The sequence below is a fragment of the Chiloscyllium punctatum genome, chromosome 14 (assembly GCF_047496795.1).
Source record: "Chiloscyllium punctatum isolate Juve2018m chromosome 14, sChiPun1.3, whole genome shotgun sequence".
Classification (NCBI taxonomy): domain Eukaryota; kingdom Metazoa; phylum Chordata; class Chondrichthyes; order Orectolobiformes; family Hemiscylliidae; genus Chiloscyllium; species Chiloscyllium punctatum.
Genome location: NC_092752.1, coordinates 21,209,277 through 21,232,541, shown reverse-complemented (window position 1 = coordinate 21,232,541; position 23,265 = coordinate 21,209,277). Strand labels below are relative to the sequence as shown.

At 42.8% G+C, this 23,265-nt stretch overlaps 1 protein-coding gene across 1 annotated transcript in view; it reads right to left on the bottom strand.

The window, feature by feature from the left end:
* The window catches only part of man2b2 (mannosidase, alpha, class 2B, member 2), a 60,062-nt gene that overhangs the window by 24,005 nt on the left and 12,792 nt on the right, over window positions 1-23,265 (bottom strand). The window contains exons 5-11 of the mRNA XM_072584055.1: window positions 19,347-19,462; window positions 18,415-18,592; window positions 15,983-16,181; window positions 10,451-10,641; window positions 7,271-7,457; window positions 2,959-3,086; window positions 1,543-1,832 (exon numbers count right to left, since the gene is read on the bottom strand). Of these exons, the coding sequence (XP_072440156.1) occupies window positions 1,543-1,832; window positions 2,959-3,086; window positions 7,271-7,457; window positions 10,451-10,641; window positions 15,983-16,181; window positions 18,415-18,592; window positions 19,347-19,462 (1,289 nt within the window). The remainder of the gene's footprint in view (window positions 1-1,542; window positions 1,833-2,958; window positions 3,087-7,270; window positions 7,458-10,450; window positions 10,642-15,982; window positions 16,182-18,414; window positions 18,593-19,346; window positions 19,463-23,265) is intronic.

Sequence of the window (23,265 nt, the reverse complement as noted above, 5' to 3'; positions counted from 1 at the left end):
CGCCTCTAGCTGATATATTTGTATCATCGATAATCACAGGTGAGGTGCCGGAAGACTGGAGGTTGGGAAACGTGGTGCCACTATTTAAAAAGGGCGGTGAAGACAAGCCAGGGAACTATAGATCAGTGGTGAGAAAGTTATTGGAGGGAATCCTGAGGTACAGGACGTAGATGTATTTGGAAAGGCAAGGACTGATTGGGGATAGTCAACATGGCTTTGTGTGTGGGAAACCATGTCTCATTAGAGGTTTGTGGGTGGCACAGTGGTTAGCACTGCTGCCTCACAGCGTCAGAGACCCGGATTCAATTCCCGCCTCAGGCGACTGTGTGTGTGGAGTTTGCACATTCTCCCGTGTCTGAGTGGGTTTCCTCCGGGTGCTTCGGTTTCCTCCCAGAGTCCAAAGATGTGCACGTCAGATGAATTGGCCATGCTAAATTGCCTGTAGTGTTAGATGAAGGGGTAAGATGTAGGGGTATGGGTGGGTTGCGCTTTGGCAGGTCAGTGTGGTCTTGTTGGGCCAAAGGGCCTGTTTCCACACTGTAAGTAATCTAAAAAAAACAAACTTGATTGAGTTTTTTGAGGAAATAACAAAGAGGACTGATGAAGGCAGAGTGGTGGACATGATTTATAGGGACTTCAGTAAGGCGTTCGGTGCTGGGTCCACTACTTTTCATCATTTATATAAATGATTTAGATGTGAGGTCCTAGGGAATGTTGCTGAACAAAGAGACCTTGGAGTGCAGGTTCATAGCTCCTTGAAAGTGGAGTCGCAGGTAAATAGGATAGTGAAGGCATTTGGTATACTTTCCTTTATTGGTCAGAGTATTAAGTAAAGGAGTTGGGAGGTCATGCTGCGGCTGTACGGGACATTGGTTAGGCTACTGTTGGAATATTGCGTGCCATTCTGGTCTCCTTCCTATCGGAAAGATGTTGTGAAACGATTTGCAAGGATGTTGCCAGGGTTGGAGGATTTGAGCTCTCGGGAGAGGCTGAACAAGCTGGGGCTGTTTTCCCTGGAGCATCAGAGGCTGAGCGGTGACCTTATAGAGGTTCACAAAATTATGAGGGGCATGGATAGGTTAATAGACAAGGTCTTTTCCCTGAGGTCGGGGAGTCCAGAACTAGAGAGCATTAGTTTCGGGTGAGAGGCATTTGGATGGATATATGAATAGGAAGGGTTTGGAGGGATATGGGCCGGGTGCTGGCAGGTGGGACTAGATTGGTTTGGGATATCTGGTCGGCATGGATGTGTCGGACCGAATGGTCTGTTTCCATGCTGTACATCTCTATGACTCTAAATGACTGAAAAAACAGAAGCATTGTCTTAATCAACGAGGTGAGAGAAGGCAACTGTCTCGAACATATTAACTGCCTTGAATAGTGAACCATTTTAAAAAGAAGCCTTTCAAAAACAAGTTCCATTACTAAATCAGATTCTGAATATGTTGCTTTGCAAAAAGCTTACCGGAATTTAAATGAAGCAAGCTAGAGCTTTTATTCTTAAACTTGGTTCACACGGGAGCTGTTTACCAGAATTCTCACCTGTCAGTGATGCTGTACAGTAAATTTGTGTCTTCATTCAGCATCAGTACATAGCAGTCATTCATCAATGAACGTAGTCTACGGCCCGGATTTTTTGATTTGCTCACTGGCTTTCTGTCAAACGTAAACACTCTCCCTCGGAAGGAAGTAGGATTTTTTGAGCACAGACCATCTGGTTCCTTGGTGCAAGCTGACTTTTCATGTTTCACCAGGTATCTTCGGTAGCTGAGTGCATTTAGTCTTACAAGAACATACAGGTCAAAAGTGTTGTGAGAAACTGATTTCTGGATCTGCAGAAGAAAATTAAAATGAACACTATTTTAATTAAGATTGAATTTAGGAATGTTAGTTTTAATTGGGCTGAGCTAGAACTGCTCAGTGATTTACCCTAAGGTTTTGTTTCAAAATAGAACTGAAAGATATATCTGCTGTGGGGTTTTACTTCTTGTGATTTATCTCCGATTCAGGCTACCCGATTTGACCACCTCTGTTTCAGAGACTGCAAGTGCATCGCATATTCTGAGGAGAGATCTAAATTCCCCACAGGACAAACTGGGATGACTTTCCTTTCTGGTTTGCCCTTTCCACACATTCAGCTCAGCTCAGACCTGACTTAGACTGAACCAGAATTCGAGCACGTGATCATTTTGGGGCTTGAGATGGAGGTTGGGGAGTGTTGTGGATGACGGTAGCACAGACGGTTGGGAGCATGAACCCCCCTCAATATTCTTTCAATAATGCCCACAAAGCATCAACAAGATCACAGGAGAAAGCAAAGCGTCCTGAGTGTTCTTGGGGGTGTGCCAAGGATCAGGCCCTGTGTTAAGGACGGCAGGGTGGTCATGAGGATGCTGATTAAGTCCATGAACACGGGACTGGGAGAAGAATCCCTTTCTCCTCTTGGATCAACCTTCAAATAAATCACATTTTTGTTTCCATCTTGATTTCCTTGAGTGTCAGGACAAGCCAAATTTGCAGAAGCGAGCTTCAATTAGGTTTTCAGCCTCTAACTTCAAAAGGGACAGAGTCAAAGTCCTGCTTTAGTTACGGGTGACAGACATTTCATTTGTCCTTAACTAATATCACAGAGGAATGTGCTCACAAGTTAGGTTCCCCATCTTGGCTCCGTAATATGCCGAGGAGCACCTGAAAAAGACTGATCAATTACTAGTTCATGGAGATCACAAACACAGTCGGTTCCAACTTCTTGCTACTGTCTCCCTCATTCCACGTCAGGGAAAATGGCTTGAGATCAGGACAGAGGAGGCAAACCAATCAGCAGCTTGACTTAGCGTACCAGCCTGCCTCCTTCAGGCCTAAATATTTCGCCCACCAGGATCTACGCAGTCCTTTAATTCTATATCGTGCATTCGTTTGTCAATATTTTCAACAAAAAAACTACATTGAGTCAAATACCTGTGATGGCACAGTGTTTCCTGCATCATCATAAACACTGACTTCTGAATAAGCCACAGAAACATTGATAATTGTGGTGATGTTCCATCCAAGAGGGTTGTAGACGGTAATCTGCAAAATGCCGTCCTCTTTTAAAAGAGGAACAAAATGAACACAGTCTGATACTGAACACAAGTGTGAGCATGCATTATTGCATAAGTTCTGAGCAGATTTACAAAATGATCAAATGAACCAAAAGAAAATTATAGCGTTATCACGATCATGTCAATGAAAGGACTATTCCCCAATGAAAACTACAGAATTATCAACTTAAATTGTGACAAGAAAGTTGCAGTACATTGAAAGTAATCCTAAACCTAGTGGAGCAAAAGCATAGCATTTTGATAGGTTCTCAAATGCATGCTCCCAAAGTAAAACCGAGTAGAATAGCTTTACTGTGTTAATAAGATGGTTGAGAATTGCAAAGCATTTTTTTTTAAAAAACTTCTTTTACTTTTTAATTGCAAAGCGGATACAGGGGTATTTGATTTATGAACACCCAACTTGCAAACACTGAAAAGAACTGCAGATGCTGTAAATCAGAAACAAACACAGAAATTGTTGGAAAAGCTCAGCAGGTCTGGCAGCATCTGTGAAGAGAAAGCAGCATTAACGTCTCAGATCTAGTGAACCTTTCTCAAGATTGATGGTAGCCAGGAAAATATCAGATTTTATGCAGAAGATAGGGTGGGAGAGGGGAAAAGTAAACGATAGGGTGATTGGGGATAGAGCCCAAAGAAAGAGAAGAACAGTTGGACTCACAAAGGAGTAGATAATGATCTGGCTGGGAGGGTGAATCCCATTGTTAGCCACTAACAGTCTCCCATCAACAATGTGGTGGAAAGATCACCAAATACTTTTGAGAATTACCAGAATACACAGAAAATCCTTCACGAAGTTAAAATTTTATTTGCAAACCAAAGCTGTGAAAATCAGAAAATGGTTTCCCAACTGCCCCCAATTCTTGGGGCCACTGTTGATACTTTTCTAGTTCTCACGCTTATCCGGTGTCATTAGCAGAACCAATCATACTAACTTGCTTTGTCCTTCTAATCATCTTCTGTCACATGGTTCTGTTACTTAACCTATCACAGTACACCACCATCGTTTTTAGCATTAACTCATCTATCACATGATTTGACAAGCCTATCATAGTGTGCTCCCATTATCTTCAGCATGAGATTATCTATTGCTTACCTGTGACATGATCCAATACATGCATTACTCCATTAACTATATAACTGTCAAATTAACTTCCATATATTCCATAACAGCTACTCACCCTCCTAACCAGATCATTATCTACTCCTTTGTGTGTCCAACTGTTCTTCTCTCTCTTTGGGCTCTATATCCAATCACCTATGGTTTACTTCTCCCCTCCCCCACCCTATCTTCTGCATAAAAAACATTTTCCTAGCTACCATCAGTTCTGAGGAAGGGTCACTGGACCCAAAACGTTAACTCTGATTTTTCTTCACAAGTACTGCCAGACATGCGGAGCTTTTCCAGCAATTTCTGGATTTGTTGCAAACACTTGTACTTCTGAACACGATTTCATACAGGGGTGTAATTTTAAAGACACAACATACAAATATTTCCTGTACTTATGAATGCTGCTATACATTGTCCTACATTGTGTTCCAACTTGCATACATATCAATTGTCAACAGACAATTGATTAGCAGAGGGATTGAATTCAAGAGTCGTGAAGTGATGTTGCAGCTGTACAGGACTTTGGTTAGGCCACAGTTGGAGTACTGTGTGCAGTTCTGGTCGCCTCACTTTAGGAAAGATGTGGAAGCTTTGGAGAGGGTGCAGAGAAGATTTACCAAGATGTTGCCTGGAATGGAGAGTAGGTCGTACGAGGATAGGTTGAGAGTTCTCGGCCTTTTCTCGTTGGAACGGCGAAGGATGAGGGGTGACTTGATAGAGGTTTATAAGATGATCAGAGGAATAGATAGAGTAGACAGTCAGAAACTTTTTCCCCGGGTACAACAGAGTGTTACAAGGGGACATAAATTTAAGGTGAAGGGTGGAAGGTATAGGGGAGATGTCAGGGGTGGGTTCTTTACCCAGAGAGTAGTGGGGGCATGGAATGCGCTGCCCATGGGAGTGGTAGAGTCAGAATCATTGGCGACCTTTAAGCGGCATTTGGATAGGTACATGGATGGGTGCTTAATCTAGGTTAGAAGTTCAGCACAACATCGTGGGCCGAAGGGCCTGTTCTGTGCTGTATTGTTCTATGTTCTATGTTCTACACTGCAATGGAATCTTTTCGCAATCTGGGGACTGCCTGTGATCTTTAAAAGAAGGACTGCTATGGAAGAACTGTGGATTTGTATTCAATGACTGGCAAAATTGTCAGGATGCTTCAGACAGGAAGAGATTTAATAAGAACAGATAACAAGGTGGGAGTCTAACTAACTCTCCACTTTTGGCAGAAAGTCACCTCCTGCAGAAATGTCTTTTCTATCCTCCAGGAATACACAAGGGCTAAAAGGCCAGTTTCAATTTTAATTCCACCTTAGGTGGGACTGAACATTCTCATATACAGTATACTCTTCTGGGTTCAGACTTAACATGCTGTGAAGGTCACAGTCAAGGAATTATCCCTTAATACCTCTAGACTGCAGGTAAAGCAAGGAAGGATTTCTTTTACTCAGAGTGTGGCAAACTAGCTTTTTTAAAAGACATTATGACAAAGGAACTTCTGTCAGAATTCAAAACCAAAATTCTCAAAAACTGACCTTTCCACTCTGGATTTCAAAGCTGTTGGTGACATTCAGTGCAACATTTAACTATTTGCTCTTCAGGAACCAAAGGCTGATCAGATACTTGTGTTTTCAAACTTTTAACTTTCTGGACACACCTCTCAATTCTAATGTGTGTCTATGTGTGATTTTTTTGAAAATTGCCATCAACTAGTTTTATTGCTTTCAGATAACTATATCCCATTGCAATGGATCATTTTAAAAGTGGGACACCATGGAGTGAGGAGCACAACAGCTCCCTCTCATCAAGACTTCAAAGTTTAGAAGTACTGCCCACATTATTAATGGATAAAAACACAAGCATCTCTGTTTTGTTTTAACAGCTGATACAATGCGATTAAACTTTTATTTTAAGCTTATGCACTCACAACAATTCTTTAGCATTTCAAATTCATTTTAACCAATGTTATATTTGTAGATTATTTTTCATCAATTGGCTTCTCCAAATCACCATTGAGTCCCTTCAGTTCTTTTAAACAAAATAATTTGACAAGGCAGCAAGTTTCAGACTTACAGATTCATTGGTTCATAGATTCACACAGCACAGAAAAGGTCCTTCAGCTCATCAAGTCTGCACTGACATAACTACCATAAAAATGCACTAATCCCAATTTCCTGCACTGTCACATATCCTTTTTTATTGCTGTTTTATTAGCTCGAGCTATTTTATTAAGGTGAGTGATTTGACCAGGATTCACAATAACGTTACAGCTTCAAGATTCAGACATGGAGATGCATCCAAATGGAATTTCTGTGAATCAATTTTGAGATCTTAAAATCTTACCCACAACTACTTGAGAAGAATCTATAGGGACAGCAACCTGGCTTTTGAAAAGTCAAAATCCACGTGAAGAGGCAGATTTGTTTGTAATGACTTTCGTGCAGGTTTTAATCACTAGTCATTACAATTTCAGTTAGTTATGGTATTAATGCAGGTGATCAAGCCCAAGCTGACAACAATCACTGCGTTCCAGCCTCTGGCTCACTTCTTATCAGTCCTAGCTTCGCTGTTAGAACTTCAAACTGGAGATCAAACTTTATAACCTGGAGGCTGCGTTTTAGGAGAAACCTGTCCATGGGGCAGGGAAATGTCAACACAAGCATGCAAAAGGGAAGAGTGGTGGTGAAGAGACTCTTAATTTGGAAGAGAGGGAACACATAAAATTAATAACTCAAACACCATTTAAAAGGCAATAAAATTAGGCTATAACCAAAAATCTGCAAAAGAATGCCGAATCTATTGAAACCCTGCACCCCGCCATGAAACTGGAACAAGAAATCATTGCAAAGTTTGTCTCAACCTTCACTATTTTCCAACAGCCGAGCTGGTGATGAAATTACTTTACATGTTGGAAAAAACAATTTTTGCCTTACTGTGTATTTGAATTGAAGATAACTGCATTTCTTGTCAACTACTTGGCCTGCCTGCTCTGTCCAGTTAACATGAAACTGTTTGTAATATTCAAGAAGACTTCAGAACTTATTTAAGAAATTATCAGCACCTGTATTTCTGGTGTCCTGAGTATAGGGAAGTGGAAAGTCCAATTTATCCTCTGGAGTGTTCTGGGTTTCTTGAAATATAGCAGCCATCACTAATTTCACAGCCCAAATCCCTTGAAATAGGTGAGCCATGTACATATCTCTCACTTTTGGAGATTCTGTCCCAGTTACGGCATCGTGATGTTGTACCTAACACATAAATGTTGACACTTCCATGAAGATTAAACAGACCTTGCATACCAAAGTTACATTTGCTTTTTGAAGAAACAAAATTTGAAATTAACAATTTCATGATAAAACCCGAAACGATAACTCTGATTTCTCTCCACAGATGCTGCCAGGCTTGCTGAGTTTTCCCAGCAATATCTGCTTTTATTTCATGACATTAATTATTTTAATGGACCATATGTTTCCATTCAGCAGGGTACTGTGCCTCTTGTCAAGGCAAACAATTATGATGTCTTGAGGCATTATATCCCCACATGCAAATTCTGGGCGATGTGCTTCAGTTATGCAAAGCTTTTTTAAAAGTACCTCAATCTTTCTTAGTTACTGCATGGGGTTAGTTACAAGTAAGCCATTGTCTCTATCATAAGGGTTAAGGAGATGAGGAAGAATTTCTTCACTCAGAGTTGTGAACCTGAGGAACTCTCTCCCACAAAGGCCAGTTCATTAGATATACTCAAGATGGAGTGGACGTGGTCATAGAGATGTACAGCATGGAAACAGACTCTTCGATCCAACCGATCCATGCCGACCAAATATCCCAACCCAATCTAGTCCCACCTGCCAGCACCCGGCCCATATCCCTCCCAACCCTTCTTATTCATACACCCATCCAGATGCCTCTTAAATGTTGCAATTGAACCAACCTCTACCACTTCCTCTGACAGCTCATTCCATAAACGTACCACCCTCTGAGTGAAAAAGTTGCCCCTTAGGTCTCTTTTATATCTTTCCCCTCTCACCTTAAACCTATGCCCTCTAGTTCTGGACTCCAAGGGAAAAGACTTTGCCTATGTACCCTATCCATGCCCCTCATAATTTTGTAAACTTCTATAAGGTCACCCCTCAGCCTCCGATGCTCCAGGGAAAACAGCCCCAGCCTGTTCAGCCTCTCCCTATAGCTCAAATCCTCCAACCCTGGCAACATCCTTGTGAATCTTTTCTGAACCCTTTCAAGTTTCACAACATCTTTCCAATAGGAAGGAGACCAGCCATCTGCCACTTCTCAGCCCATTCGCCCATCTGGTCAAGATCCTCTTGTAATCTGAGGTAACTTTCTTCGCTGTCCACTACACCTCCAATTTTGGTGTCATCTGCAAACTTACTAACCGTACCTCTAATGCTCGCATGCAAATCATTTATGTAAATTACAATAAGTAGAGGACCCAGCACCGATCCTTGTGGCACTCCACTGGTCACAGGCCTCCAGTCTGAAAAACAACCCTCCACCACCACCCTCTGTCTTCTACCTTTGAGCCAGTTCTGTATCCAAATGGCTAGCTCTCCCTGTATTCCATGAGATTTAACCTTGCTAATCAGTCTCCCATGAGGAACTTTGTCGAACGCCTTATTGAAGTCCATATAGAGTACATCTACTGCTCTGCCCTCATCAATCCTCTTTGTTATTTCTTCAAAAAACTCTATCAAATTTGTGAGACATGATTTCCCACGCACAAAGCCATGTTGATTATCTCTAATCAGTCCTTGGCTTTCCAAATACATGAGGAGAAAGTGAGGACTGCAGATGCCAAATACATCTACATCCTGTCCCTCAGGATTCCCTCCAACTACTTGCCCACCACCGAGGTCAGGCTCACCGGTCTATAGTCTCCTGGCTTGTCCTTACTGCCCTTCTTAAACAGTGGCACCATGTTTGCCAACCTCCAGTCTTCTGGCACCTCACTTGTGACTATCGATGATACAAATATCTCAGCAAGAGGCCCAGCAATCACTTCTCTAGCTTCCCACAGAGTTCCCGGGTACACCTGGTCAGGTCCTGGGGATTTATCCACCTTTACCCATTTCAAGACTTCCTCCTCTGTAATATAGACATTTTGCAAGATGTCACCATCTATTTCCCTACAGTCTATATCTTCCATATCCTTTTCCACAGTAAACACTGATGCAAAATACTCATTTAGTATCTCCCCGATTTTCTGTACCTCCACACAATGGCTGCCTTGCAGATCTTTGAGGGGCCCTATTCTCTCCCTCGTTACCCTTTTGTCCTTAATGTATTTGTAAAAACCCTTTGGATTCTCCTTAATTCTCTTTGTCAAAGCTATCTCAAGTCCCCTTCTACCTTGCAGCTAAAGGAATCCAGGGGTATGGAGAGAAAGTGGGAATGGGATACTGAGTTTGCATTTTCAGCTATGATCATATTGAATGATGGTACAAGCTAGAAGGGCTGAATGTCCTACTCCTGCACCTATTTTCTATGTTAGTTCAGTTGGTTAGGCAGTTGAGCGACACCAATTGTGTGTGTTTATTCCCGCACTGACTGAAGTTACTATGAAGGTCTGTCCTTCTCAACCTCTCCCCTCATCTGAGGCATAGTGACTCTCAAGTTAAACTACCACCAGTCATCACTGTTAAATGAGAGAACAGTCCAGCGTCTGGTAGGACCATGGCTACTTTACTGCATGTTCAGTTTTATATTTTTTTTGTAAATGTTCCATCTTGAAATGAGTCTGATTTCTTAAGTTGCCACAATGACCAAATTTCAATCTTACATTTAGGACCATAACTGCGGTGATTAGCTATCTGAGATAGTATTCTTTTTGATAATGTTTGTCTTTATCATCACTACCCACAGTTCCAGCTTCAACATGGATTGAAAAGTGGATGTTGCCACAGCAACCCCACTGTCCACTGGCTTTGTTGGATGGATGGGTGGGTGGATCCAGTTACTGACAATAACATGGGGTTCCATGCCCATTCTGACTGCTGTGGGTTTAGTACCTGCGTTCTTACCTTAACTGTGGTGGAGTTTGCTTACATTGTGAGGCAGGCCTGTCAACAGGCAAAGAACTCAGGAAAAAAAAAGAAAACAATTAAACGTGTCGGGATTTTGAACAGCATTTCAAGACGGGCCGTGAACATAATTTGGAATACTTCTTTGCTTAATGCCTCACCAGAAAATGTAGCTGACCAACAAGGTGTCTGAAAGACCTCACCTCTGAAACTGCCCATCTTAAGTGCTGAATTTGTTGTAAAGCCCAAAATTTGTCTACCGATCCTAATGGGTATCTCAAGAGATACAACGTGAAAAGGGATTCACAAGCATAGAGGAATGAATTCGCTCTCCGGGCCAGACCTTTGAGAATATTCCGAGAGGCATAAAATCCAGTCCAAGCTTGAAATGGCTCTGAAACAAGACAGTTAAAATATAAGCCAGCAACATCCAATGCCGATAAATAATTTAAATTTCTTTTTTTCTGTGCAATTGTAATGTGAAACATAATAAAAAGAGTTCAGCAATAAAGGCAATCCATTTAAAATTTGGAAAGCTAGTAATTATAAAATGAAGTTGAATGGTATAATGTCTGCACTCCAGCAGACTATGCTAGAAAGAACAGCCTTGGCGTCATCTATGTGATGTGGTATCAGCAAGTGGAAACCACACAGTTACTCGTAGTAATGGAAAATATCAGATTATAAGACAAAAATGCTTAAATTCAAGATGAATTTCACGTGCTTTACAAACCAGAATTTTGAGGTCAATTGGATTAAATTCTTTCAATGTCCACTTAGTGATGGTGGTTTTACTTAAGATAAATTTGGCGGTCTTATTAATTCCATCATCAGATATTATGAGAGATCAAGGTGGCAACACCATTCTGGCTATAGCTTTGCTCAGTTGGCTTTTCTGGTCACAGGATTAAACACATAGCTCTTTTTAACCAGGTCAATGCTGTCCCAAACAACAACAAAAAAAACCAATGGCCAGCAGAGCAAAGAATCAGTCCACCTGCTATTCTTCTCCTTCCCGGGAGCTTGCACATTAGTTGGGTTTAAGTGCATTGAACAGAAAATGCACCATATGTGAATGGCTGTGTTTCTAATCATCTTCATCCCTCCTTCAGAGCCAGCACCTGGCTTCCATTCTGCAGTGCCTGACACACACAGACAACAATGGGAAACTCAAATCAGTGAAGCAAAGAAGATGTTTAAAAGGGGGAAATATTACACCCTTACAGTAATTTGTAGCTGATTAAGTTGGGCAATTTGTCTCGCCATTTGGTGAAATACAACTGCAGAAAGGCCTGAAACTGTACTTCTAAAGGAGATTGTCTGGTGTGGTAACTCCTACATCTCTATGCCAGGACTTCTGAGTTCAAATCTCACCTCTGGATTTGGTGACTGTAAAGGTGTTTCATAACATGACCAAACAGGTTTATTATCTGCCATCACTCCCATATTTCAAACGTGGCTGTGACCATGTCTGGGATTAGAATGCACCACACAGAGATCTTTAAATAGTGTAAAAAAGCCATCAGCAGCTAAAATGTTTTAAACTTGTAAGCAACATCAATCATATCTTTTTAGAAACAGTACTTGTTTTGCAATTTGTTATAAAAAAGCCATTAAATCACAATTTGTTAAAACAGCGAGTTTGAACATTGAGTTCGATGGAACTCAGTGAAGGCGAGTTAAAGAATACAATGAATCAGAAGTTAGCAATCAACAGGAACATAAATGTAGGAATAACGGAGGGTAACTCAGCCTTGTCACAGTTATTTACCCCATTCGATACAGAAAATTATAACATTATCAGTTCTTTGCATAGAATTTAAAAGCACATCTTATTCCAGCACACTGACTCTACTGAGCAGAGAATTCTCTCTACCACTTCAGAAAAGTGCTCTCTTCAAAATCAAAATAAAACTAAGCTCCTACAATGGTTTTTAAGGTGAGGACTAATAAATGAAAATCATGTCAATACCACTGGTTAGACTTGCAATAAGCTTGAAGAACCTACCCTTGCAATAAGCTTGAAGAACCTACCCATCTCCAAGTACCTATCTCCCAGTGTGAGGGAGCAGTAATCAGAAGCAATTGTAAAATTCTGACCTTTGTCTTATAAGTAGCTGATGCGTAAATCAGGCAATGGCTCCCCCTGCAGGTACTGGCAGAGCCCAGCAGTGGCATCACATTTAACGGCAGGAGAGATAGAAGCATCTTTCTGAGTTCCTTGCAGACATTTATACAAAACGCAGTTGCACTGCAAGAACTATTGATCTGCTTCACAGACACGTATCCCTAAATAACAATGACCTCCATCACTGTCTTGGATAATCTACCAACATACTGCAATTTAGTACAATGATAGAGACAAGAAAAGTTTGTAACTTGGAGAAAGTGAGGACTGCAAACGCTGGAGATCAGAGCTTAAAAATGTGTTGCTGGAAAAGCGCAGCAGGTCAGGCAGCATCAAAGGAGCAGGAGAATCGACGTTTCAGGCATAAGCCCTTCGTCAGGAATGAGGAGGGTGTGCCAAGCAGGCTAAGATAAAAGGTAGGGAGGAGGGACTTGGGGGAGGGGCGTTGGGAATACGATAAGTGGAAGGAGGTTAAGGTGAGGGTGATAGGCCGGAGAGGGGTGCACATCGGGTGCAGCGGATGCAGTAAATGATGTGTGTGGAGGTGCAGGTGAATTTCTGATGGATATGGAAGGATCCCTTGGGGCCTCGGAGGGAAGTGAGGGGGGAGGTGTGGGCGCAAGTTTCCTTCCATATCCATCACAAATTCACCTGCACCTCCACACACATCATTTACTGCATCCGCTGCACCCGATGTGGCCTCCTATATATTGGGGAGACAGGCCGCCTCCTTGCGGAACGTTTCAGAGAACACCTCTGGGACACCCGCACCAACCAACCCAACCGTCCCGTGGCTGAACACTTTAACTCCCCCTCCCATTCCGCCAAGGACATGCAGGTCCTTGGCCTCCTCCATCACCAGACCATAGCAACACGACGCCTGGAGGAAGAGCGCCTCATCCTCCGCCTAGAAACCCTCCAACCACAAGGGATGAATGCAGATTTCTCCAGCTTTCTCATTTCCCCTCCCCCCACCTTTTCTCAGTCCCAACCCTCAGGCTCAGTACCACCTTCTTGACCTGCAATCTTCTTCCCGACCTCTCCGCCCCCACCCTCTCTCCAGCCTATCACCCTCACCTTAACCTCCTTCCACCTATCATATTCCCAACGCCCCTCCCCCAAGTCCCTCCTCTCTACCTTTTATCTTAGCCTGCTTGGCACACCCTCCTCATTCCTGAAGAAGGGCTTATGCCCGAAACGTCGATTCTCCTGCTCCTTTAGACAATAGACAATAGATGCAGGAGTAGGCCATTCTGCCCTTCGAGCCTGCACCGCCATTCAATATGATCATGGCTGATCATTCCTAATCAGTATCCTGTTCCAGCCTTATCTCCATACCCCTTGACTCCACTATCTTTAAGAGCTCTATCCAATTCTTTCTTAAATGAATCCAGAGACTGGGCCTCCACTGCCCTCTGGGGCAGAGCATTCCACACAGCCACCACTCTCTGGGTGAAGTAGTTTCTCCTCATCTCTGTCCTAAATGGTCTACCCCGTATTTTTAAGTTGTGTCCTCTGGTTCGGCACTCCCCCATCAACGGAAATATGTTCCCTCCTGCCAGAGTGTCCAGTCCTTTCATAATCCTATACGTTTCAATCAGATCCCCTCTCAGTCTTCTAAACTCAAGGGTATACAAGCCCAATCGCTTCAGTCTTTCCGTGTAAGGCAATCCTGCCATTCCAGGAATTGACCTCGTGAACCTACGCTGCACTCCCTCAATAGCCAGAACGCCTTTCCTCAAATTTGGAGACCAGAACTGTACACAGTACTCCAGGTGTGGTCTCACCAGGGCCCTGTACAGCTGCAGAAGCACCTCTTTGCTTCTATACTCAATCCCTCTTGTTATGAAGGCCAGCATGCTATTAGCCTTCTTCACGACCTGCTGTACCTGCATGCTTGCCTTCATTGACTGGTGGACAAGAACACCCAGATCTCTCTGAACAGCCCCTTTACCTAATTTGATACCATTGAGGTAGTAATCTGCCTTCCTGTTCTTGCCACCAAAGTGGATAACCAGACATTTATCCACATTAAACTGCATCTGCCATGCATCTGCCCACTCACCTAACTTGTCCAGGTCACCCTGTAATCCCCTAACATCCTCATCACATTTCACCCTACCACCTAGCTTTGTGTCATCAGCAAATTTGCTAATGTTATTGCTGATACCATCTTCTATATCATTTACATATATTGTAAAAAGCTGCGGTCCCAGCACGGATCCCTGCGGTACCCCACTGGTCACTGCCTGCCATGCCGAAATGGAGCCGTTAATCACTACCCTTTGTTTCCTATTAGCCAACCAATTCTCTATCCAATCTAGTACTTTGCCCCCAATCCCGTGCGCCCTAATTTTACTCACTAACCTCTTGTGTGGGACTTTATCAAAAGCTTTCTGAAAATCCAGGTACACTACATCCACTGGATCTCCCTCGTCCATCTTCCGAGTTACATCCTCAAAAAATTCAAGAAGATTAGTCAAGCATGATTTCCCCTTCATAAATCCATGCTGACTCTGTCCTATCCTGTTACTATTATCCAGATGTGCCGTAATTTCATCCTTTATAATAGACTCCAGCATCTTTCCCACCACTGAGGTCAGACTAACTGGTCTATAATTTCCTGCTTTCTCCCGCCCACCCTTCTTAAAAAGTGGCACAACATTAGCCGCCCTCCAATCCTCAGGAACCGACCCCGATTCTATTGAACTCTGGAAAATAATCACCAGCGCACCCACGATTTCCCGAGCCACCTCCTTCAGTACCCTGGGATGCAGGCCATCAGGTCCCGGAGACTTATCAACCTTCAGACCTAACAGTCTCTCCAACACCAAATCCTGGCAAATAGAAATTCCCTTAAGTTCAGGTCCTTCAGCCACTGTTACCTCAGGGAGATTGCTTGTGTCTTCCCCAGTGAACACAGATCTGAAGTACCCATTTAATTCCTCTGCCATTTCTTCGTTCCCAGTAATATATTCCCCTGCTTCTGTCTTCAAGGGCCCAATTTTTGTCCTAACCATTTTTTGATGCTGCCTGACCTGCTGTGCTTTTCCAGCAACACATTTTAATGTTTATAACTTGTCAAGGAGAAAGAATAAAGGATGGACTTTTGCTTTAAACAGTATTTTTCTTCACCTTAGAATGGATTTAAAGCAACTAATATAATTTTAATTTAGTTAAAAGAGACGTATTATAAATTGGATTCCTGGGTTTAACAGTTGAAATGTGTGGTTGCACAAAATTACAATTGCAGCATCAGATCATTGCAAAATCATCTTGCTGCAAACACTGCTGCCAGTAGTAAAAGGACAGTAGGTCCTTGTTCTCACATCTAGCTCTTAAATGATCATCATTGTGGGTTTGAAAATTCAAAGCCCAAAATTCAATGATATTGGGGAACATCATAACTTAGGGCAACTTGCATTCTCCCATTGTGTGAGGAACTGCAACAACCAACCAGCAAAGAATCACCGTCCATGATAGTGTTTGGTATCCTCAGCAACAGCAAAAGTGCTTTACAAATGGATACAGAAGTAGCCTGTTGCTTCTAAAATTAAAACCACACATATCCCTGTAGAGATGATGTCTTTTGCATGCCTATCCTTACCAGAGGAGTATGGGAGAAAGTCCTGGTTCTTTCGGACGTCCCAAGTGAGGTTGGCATTGTGAACAGCACGAATATATTCACTTAATGTGGCATATTGCACTGTGACTCCAAATTCATCTGTATGTTGATTGATATAATCCATCAATGGATCCATGTTCTTAAACTGTACAGTAGCATTGAAGAACTGCTTATCACAACCCTGTCATCAAAAAAAGGGAGAAAGTATGAAAAAGAGATTGCATACAAACTGACAAAACAATTTCATGAAGCAATTCTAATGTTCTTCAAACATAGAAAGACACATAAGATTGTTTTACAGGCAAAATGAACAAAATAGAGCAGACAATGTTTACAAGGAAGAAAAGGAAGAGAGGTTAGGTAAAACACCTGAAGAGAAAGGTCCATCCAAAGCTTCTGAAAGTTGGAAAGGCAGGGATAAAGCAAAGATAGAAGCAGGAGATGGGCAGATTCAAAGGCGAGGCCAGAACAGTTGAAGAAACTACTGTTGCTGGTGGTGAAACAGAAAATAAGCAAGCCAGTCCATCTTGTTTATGAGATACACTGCTGCCTCTGTGCAGTAGCACTGAATATTCAAAGTGATAAAAGAGGTACCAATCAAGTTGGTCCTTTGTCCTAGATGATGCTGAGCTCCTTGAGTGTTGTTGGAACAGTACTAGGGGATGGTGATGGCATAGTTGTATTATCACTGGACTACTAATCCAGAAACCTAAGTAATATCCTAGGGCCATGGCAGATGGTAATCTGAATTAAATAAAAATCTGGAATTAAGAGTCAAATCACAACCATCAATCCACTGTCAACTGTCAGAGCGACCTATCTGCTTCACTAATGTCCTTTAAGGAAGGAAACTACCATCCGTAACTAGTCTGGCCTATAGGTGACTCCAGACCCATAGCAACGTGGTTGACTCTTCACTGCCCTCTCGGGAATTTAGGAATGAGCAACGAATGCTGGCCTAGCCGGCAATGCCCTCGCCCCGTGAATGTATAAGGAACTCATCCAGACAAGTGAAAAGTATTCCATTACACTCCCCATTTATACTTTGTGGATCATGGATAGGCTTTGGGGAGTCAGGATTGACATCAGTGACTAGCAATAAATATTCTGCTCATGATGAAAACAAGGTAGAGGCAGAGATGGAAGATGTTTTGGTTTGAGAAATGGCCTTAATAAGACACATAACATGGAGAGGAAACTGGGCATTGTTAACGTATCAAGGTGCCACATGCCAGCCAAGCTGATCAGGAAGTCAATGCCCGAGGTACAAAGGAAGTTACAGGAATCATACAGGATTACTTCAGTTGTTCTGACATTTAGCTCGAGAAAGTTGAGACTCATCAGGCCCTAATGTCATACAGTGATTTGACAACTCAGTCATGATTCAATGTTGGTATAGTCAACATAACCTTTACATAAGAATGACTATCAGATGCTGAAAACAAGAAACATGTACAAAGGAAATAAAGGAAAAGTAACTTGTGTGGAAAGGAACCTGCTCAAACTATACAGAATCATGGAATCCCTACAGTGTGGAAACAGGCCCTTCAGCCCAACACGTCCACACCAACCCTCCGAACAGTAACCCAACCAGGCCTTAACCTGTTACTCTAAATTTATCCTGACTAATGCATCTAACCTACACATCCCTGAACATTATGGGCAATTTAGCATGGCCAATTCACCTAAGCTGCAAATCTTTGGACTGTGGGAGGAAACTGAAGCACCCGGAGGAAACCCACACAGACACGGGGAGAATGTGCAAACTCCACACAGACAGTTGCCAGAAGCTGGAATCGAACTCAGGTCCCTGGCACTGTGGGGCAGCAGTGCTAACCACTGAGCCACTACACTCTCCCTATGTGGAACAAAGGACGAGTATGTTCAAACACCAATAAAATTTACACAGTTTCTATTGATGATAACATGTTTAGTTGTATTTTAAATATTCCAATCTAATTCAGATTGAGGGGTAAAGTGGTACCATGGTCACACTACTGGACTAGAAATTCTGAGGTCTGGACATGGTCTGAAGACATGCCAGATGAGGAACTTCAATTCTGGAATATAAAGTTGGTATTAGCAATGACAATCAAATCCAGTTTACTATGGAACTCCATCTGGTTCACTCGTGCTTTAGAGAAAGAAATTTGTTGTCCTAAACTGGTCAGCACAGAGCCACAGGAATACAATTGACTCTCAACTGCCTTTGATATGCCCTCGTAAGCCAATCAGGCATATTTGAGAAAGTGATGCATCACCACTTTGTATCATTACTCAGGGACTGACAACAATTCTGGTTTTGAAAGAATAAAAAAATGTTTTGATGAATGAGTCACAAAGCACGTTACCATAAAACAAATACCATTCAGCATTTTAGAGCAAGAATCGATTTTAAATTTTGCATTGCTTACCCACGGCCACAGAACATGACTAGATCGGAACCAGCCTGCTCTCTCTTTTATGTTGGATACCATTGTCTTTGCATAAGCACAAATTGTTTCATTGGTCACTGGGAGGCTCATATTAGGATAAATTCCATCTTTTGGTGGGTCAGGAAAAACAGCAATGCCGTTCCAGTAAAAGCCAGACCTAAATAGTATTTAAAGAGAGCCTTGAGTCAGATTTAATCAATCGTAAGCAATTTTCCTTCTCCTTCACAAATAAGTGTTCCCTGTTCCCAAACCATTTCTCTTCAAGACATGAAAATGGCCACTGAATACTTCACCTTGTTAACAGCAAAACCAATTAATATTGCACCTCAGTAGGACTGCATTTACAATGCTGTTGGAATCTTGTTTTTTTGTGTGCATTGCATGAAAGATTATTACCTCCTAACTTTGCACAAACTAATTACATTATATCAGTACCAAGTTCAGCTGAGGATGAATGATCTCGGTGGTGCAATTAATGCGCACCAGCAGTAGGTTGAAAATCTTTGCAAAATGCGCCTGCATTATTTACGACCTGCCCTGATTCCCGACACACCACATCTCCAAGAAAACGGTGGGTGCTGTATTTGAGGCAGGATCTCTGATTTTTAACCCCCTCCTCCATTTTCACAACAACAGAGCGGCTCTGTATCATGAAAAACCAGATCTCAATCTGGTACTCCTCTATTGTGGATACGTGGCATCTGCTCACTGCCTCCACAGAAGCACGCTGTGAAGAAAAACAAAAACAAAACTCAAACCTACGTCACATTGCTCTGACATGCACGTGGGTACTCTAACTACACCACACTCGCAAGCTCACCATGGAACTGCATCTAATTCAATGGTGCAATCTCAGGGTTGAGGAACCAGCCCACTCTGCCTCAGTTATTAAAGTAAACCTACTCTATTACCTGTTGGAGAATGGCAGAAAGGAAGGGACACAGTAACTGTATTGATCCATAATGTGAGTGAAGATTTCCTGCTGCTGGGCCAAAGAGGGAGATGCCTGCCACACAAACTGGAGCTTCTGTATGGGGCAGGAAGAGCAGGAGCAGAGAGAAAAAGAAGTCAGTGATAAACCTCACATGAGCATCCACAGAAAACAGAGTGTCACATTGTTATTTTAAATGGTACATAGTCTATGGAAATGCCTCATGACTCAAACACCACAGAGAAAGAGAGAGGTGCAAATTGTTCAATCTCTCACTATTATTTGTCTTGTGGCTCTGCTTCAGAACAGGTCAGACTCAACCTGCGAGTAGGTATTGCGTCTACAGTGCTCCCAAAACTACCACACTCAAGAAGCTTCCAGCCCAATAGCAGACTTAGCAAGGACAATGAATTGTAGGCTCCAATCCACAAGGACAGAGCTATTGTCAGTTAATACCCCAGGATGGCCTGTACACATTATAATCTTGAAGCACTGGTTCACAGACACCCAACATCAACCCAAGGCAGTTGTTGCGTTGACATCTCTTCCTCCTTTCAAAGTGCCACTCATCTCCACCATCCACATTATATCGCCCTTCAGCACAATTTAGATCAGCAGCTTAACAAGGGGGAGTAACGGGGAAAGGTTAAGTAAATTTTCTTTCTCCTGTCAACACATCAGGATGGATAAAATCACCAAGGCAAGAAGCTACTGATGTTTCCTCCCATCTTCATACACAAAAAAAGGAACTTTGGAATGTTATTCCAAACAGCTGGTTTAAAAAAGTTATGAACCACAGCAGACAAATAACTAAAGCCTTGCATCTACATTGCAATTTTCAATCACTTAGAACATTTTACGGCCAATGAGGTATTTTTGATGTGTTGCCCCTGTAACAATGTAAGAAACCCATCAGCCAACTTGCACACAGGAACTTTCCGCAGACAATGTGATGATGATAAGCAACTCGAGTGGCACTATTTGAGGCGGAAATATTGCCCAAGACACCAGAGGGAATTTCCTGTTCATCTTTAAAATAACTCGGTTGGACCTTTTACACTCACTTGAGAGGGCAGGAGGGGCCTCAGTTAGATTCCTTAACTAAAGGATGGCCAATTCTGCCTCAACATTACAGTGAAGGAGCAGTTGAGACTTTGCCCTCAAGTTCCTAAAGTGGGGCTTGAACTTACAACCTAACAACCCAGAGGCAAGACTGCTACCAATATTGCCGAATTCTTTTTGTGAATTATGAAGAAACTCACAATGATATGCCCCTGCTGGGGTCCCAAGTAATATGGGTGGCACAGTGGCTCAGTGGTTAGCACTGCTGCCTCACAGCACCAGGGTGCCCAGGTTCAATTCCAGCCTTGGGCGACTGTCTGTGTGGAGTTTGCACGTTCTCACCATGTCTGCGTGGGTTTCCTCCGGGTGCTCCGGTTTCCTCCCACAGTCCAAAGATGTGCAAGTCAGGTGAATTGGCCATGTTAAGTTGCCCAAAGTGATAGGTGCATTAGTCAGAGGGGGAAATGGTCCTGGGTGGGTTACTTGTCGGTGTGGACTGGTTGGGCCGAAGGGACTGTTTCCACACTGTAGGGAATCTATCTAAAACAGCTGTTGAATTGTTGAACACTTTAACCTGTGGCATCAACCTTTTTCATGGAGATTTTCTGCAATCTCCATGAAGACTGAACGGAAACAAAAGCAGGTGTGCCGTCCACGGGAGGGTGAACCTCGATTCAGGAATTCAGAAACCTAACATGCTCCTGAACTAAAATTGAAACTTCTGGAAAAACTGAGCACTATCTATGTAGAAAGGAAGAGTCCGCATCACACTTTGCACAGATACTGCCTGATCTACTGATTACTTCCAGCATTTTCTGGTTTTTAAATTTCAGACCTTTGCTTTTGTATTAATAGCTTATGCTTCAGATGTTTAAACAGGAGCAGCAGAAAAGGTTCTCTATATTACTTGGGCTCGGTGTAGCTTTACAATTTATTGATGTCATTAAACACCTCGTTCTGCATGTGCTCCCCTTGATTTATTCAAGCAAATAAACGCAGTGAGTCAATTCAGAACCTGAGTGCAGTTTCAGGGTGATGCATTGATTTTTCTGTTTTAATGAGGGACATGAAAGAGGAAGAAGGTGCAGAGAACTCCAGCAAGCTCTGATGACTTGTAGAGAATTCCAAGGCCCAGGTTTTCTGTGCAGTGGCTGCGCTTTTAAATTCTCCCGACTAGACCCCTCAGTGCCTTTGTGAACCTGACTGTGACAGAAACATGCAGCTAAAGTTCCCAGCAGATTGTAGTGGAGCCAGGGGGACTGGGAACACCGCCATTGTTAAAGCACTATCTGCAATGGATGGAGATTACAGGTCCAGTCTCTGCATGCTTGTGAGTGGATGAATGAGTAGATGGCTACTGCAGGATAAGTAGGTGAGGACAGTGTGCGAGGTGGCAGCTGGGTATGGGGAGTGGAGTTGTGGTCAGGTTGAGCGGTTAGTCGTGTGATGGGGATGGGGAAAGTGGTTCAGTCTGAGGGGATTGGTAGGTCGTAACCTGCTTAACATTAACTGGGTAACAATTCAGGTAATCACATTAAAGTCTCCGACTTTAACTCAGGAGAGACACAGTGAGCTGGGGAATTTCCCATCAGAAGTCAAAACATGCAGAGCAATTCAAACATGGATCTGTGGATTGGGCCTTCCACAGTGTCCCATCATGCATTCCAGTCAAATATCTAGGCTTGATCATCCATAGACCGCAAGATTTGGATGCCTTGGGTTATAAAGTCAAAAAAGCTGCAAACCTCTGCCTTTCAGGTAGTGGGAGGTCTGCTCACATCCAACAGGAAGACCCTTAAGAAACAAGACAGTATACTTATAAACAGGACCCTTAACCATTAATACTCAGGAAACAACTTATGTGGTTAGGTATAAGGGAGGCAATAGTCTACTATTTTATTGCTGGACTGTTAACCCAAAGACCCAGGAAACGTTCTTGGGACCTGGGTTCAAATCCTGCCACAGCAGATAGTGGAGCCTAAATTGAATAAATATCTGAAATTAGGACCTTGAAACCATTGTTAATTGTTGGAAAAACCCATCTGGTTCACTTATGTCCTTTAGGGAAGGAAATTGCCATCCTCACCTGGTCTGGCCTACAGGTGACTCCAGACCCAGTGGTTGACTGTTATATGTCCTCTGAGCATCTAGGAATGGGCAATAAATACTGGTCTAGTCAGAAATGCCATCATCCCATGAATTAATTTTTTAAAAAGTCGGTTGCAGGACACACTGAGTGGGTTACAGAGTCATAGAAATGTACAGCGCTGAAACAGATCCCTCAGTTCAACTAGTCCATGCCAACCAGATATCCTAAATTAATCTAGTCCCATTTGCCAGTACTTGGCCCATATCCCTCCAAACTCTTCCTAATCATGTACCCATCCAGAAGTCTTTTAAACCACTTCCTCTGGCAGCTCATTCCATACACGCACCATCCATTGCATGAAAATGTCGTCCCTCTGATCCCTTTTAAATCTTTCCCCTCTCATCCCAAACCTATGCCTCTAGTTCTGGACTGCCCCACACCAGGGAAAAGACTTTGTCTATTTATCCTATCCATGCCCCTCATGATTTTATAAACCTCTATAAGGTCATCCCTCAGCCTCCGATGCTCCAGGGAAAATAGCCCCAGCTTATTCAGCCTCTCCCTATAGCTCAAATCCTCCAACCCTGGCAACATCCTTGTAAACCTTTCCTGAACCCTTTCAAGTTTCACAACATCATTCCGATAGGAAGGAGACCAGAATTGCACGCAATATTCTAAAAGTGGCTGAACCAATGTCCTGTACAGCCGCAACATGACCTCCCAAATCCTATACTCGATACTCTGACCA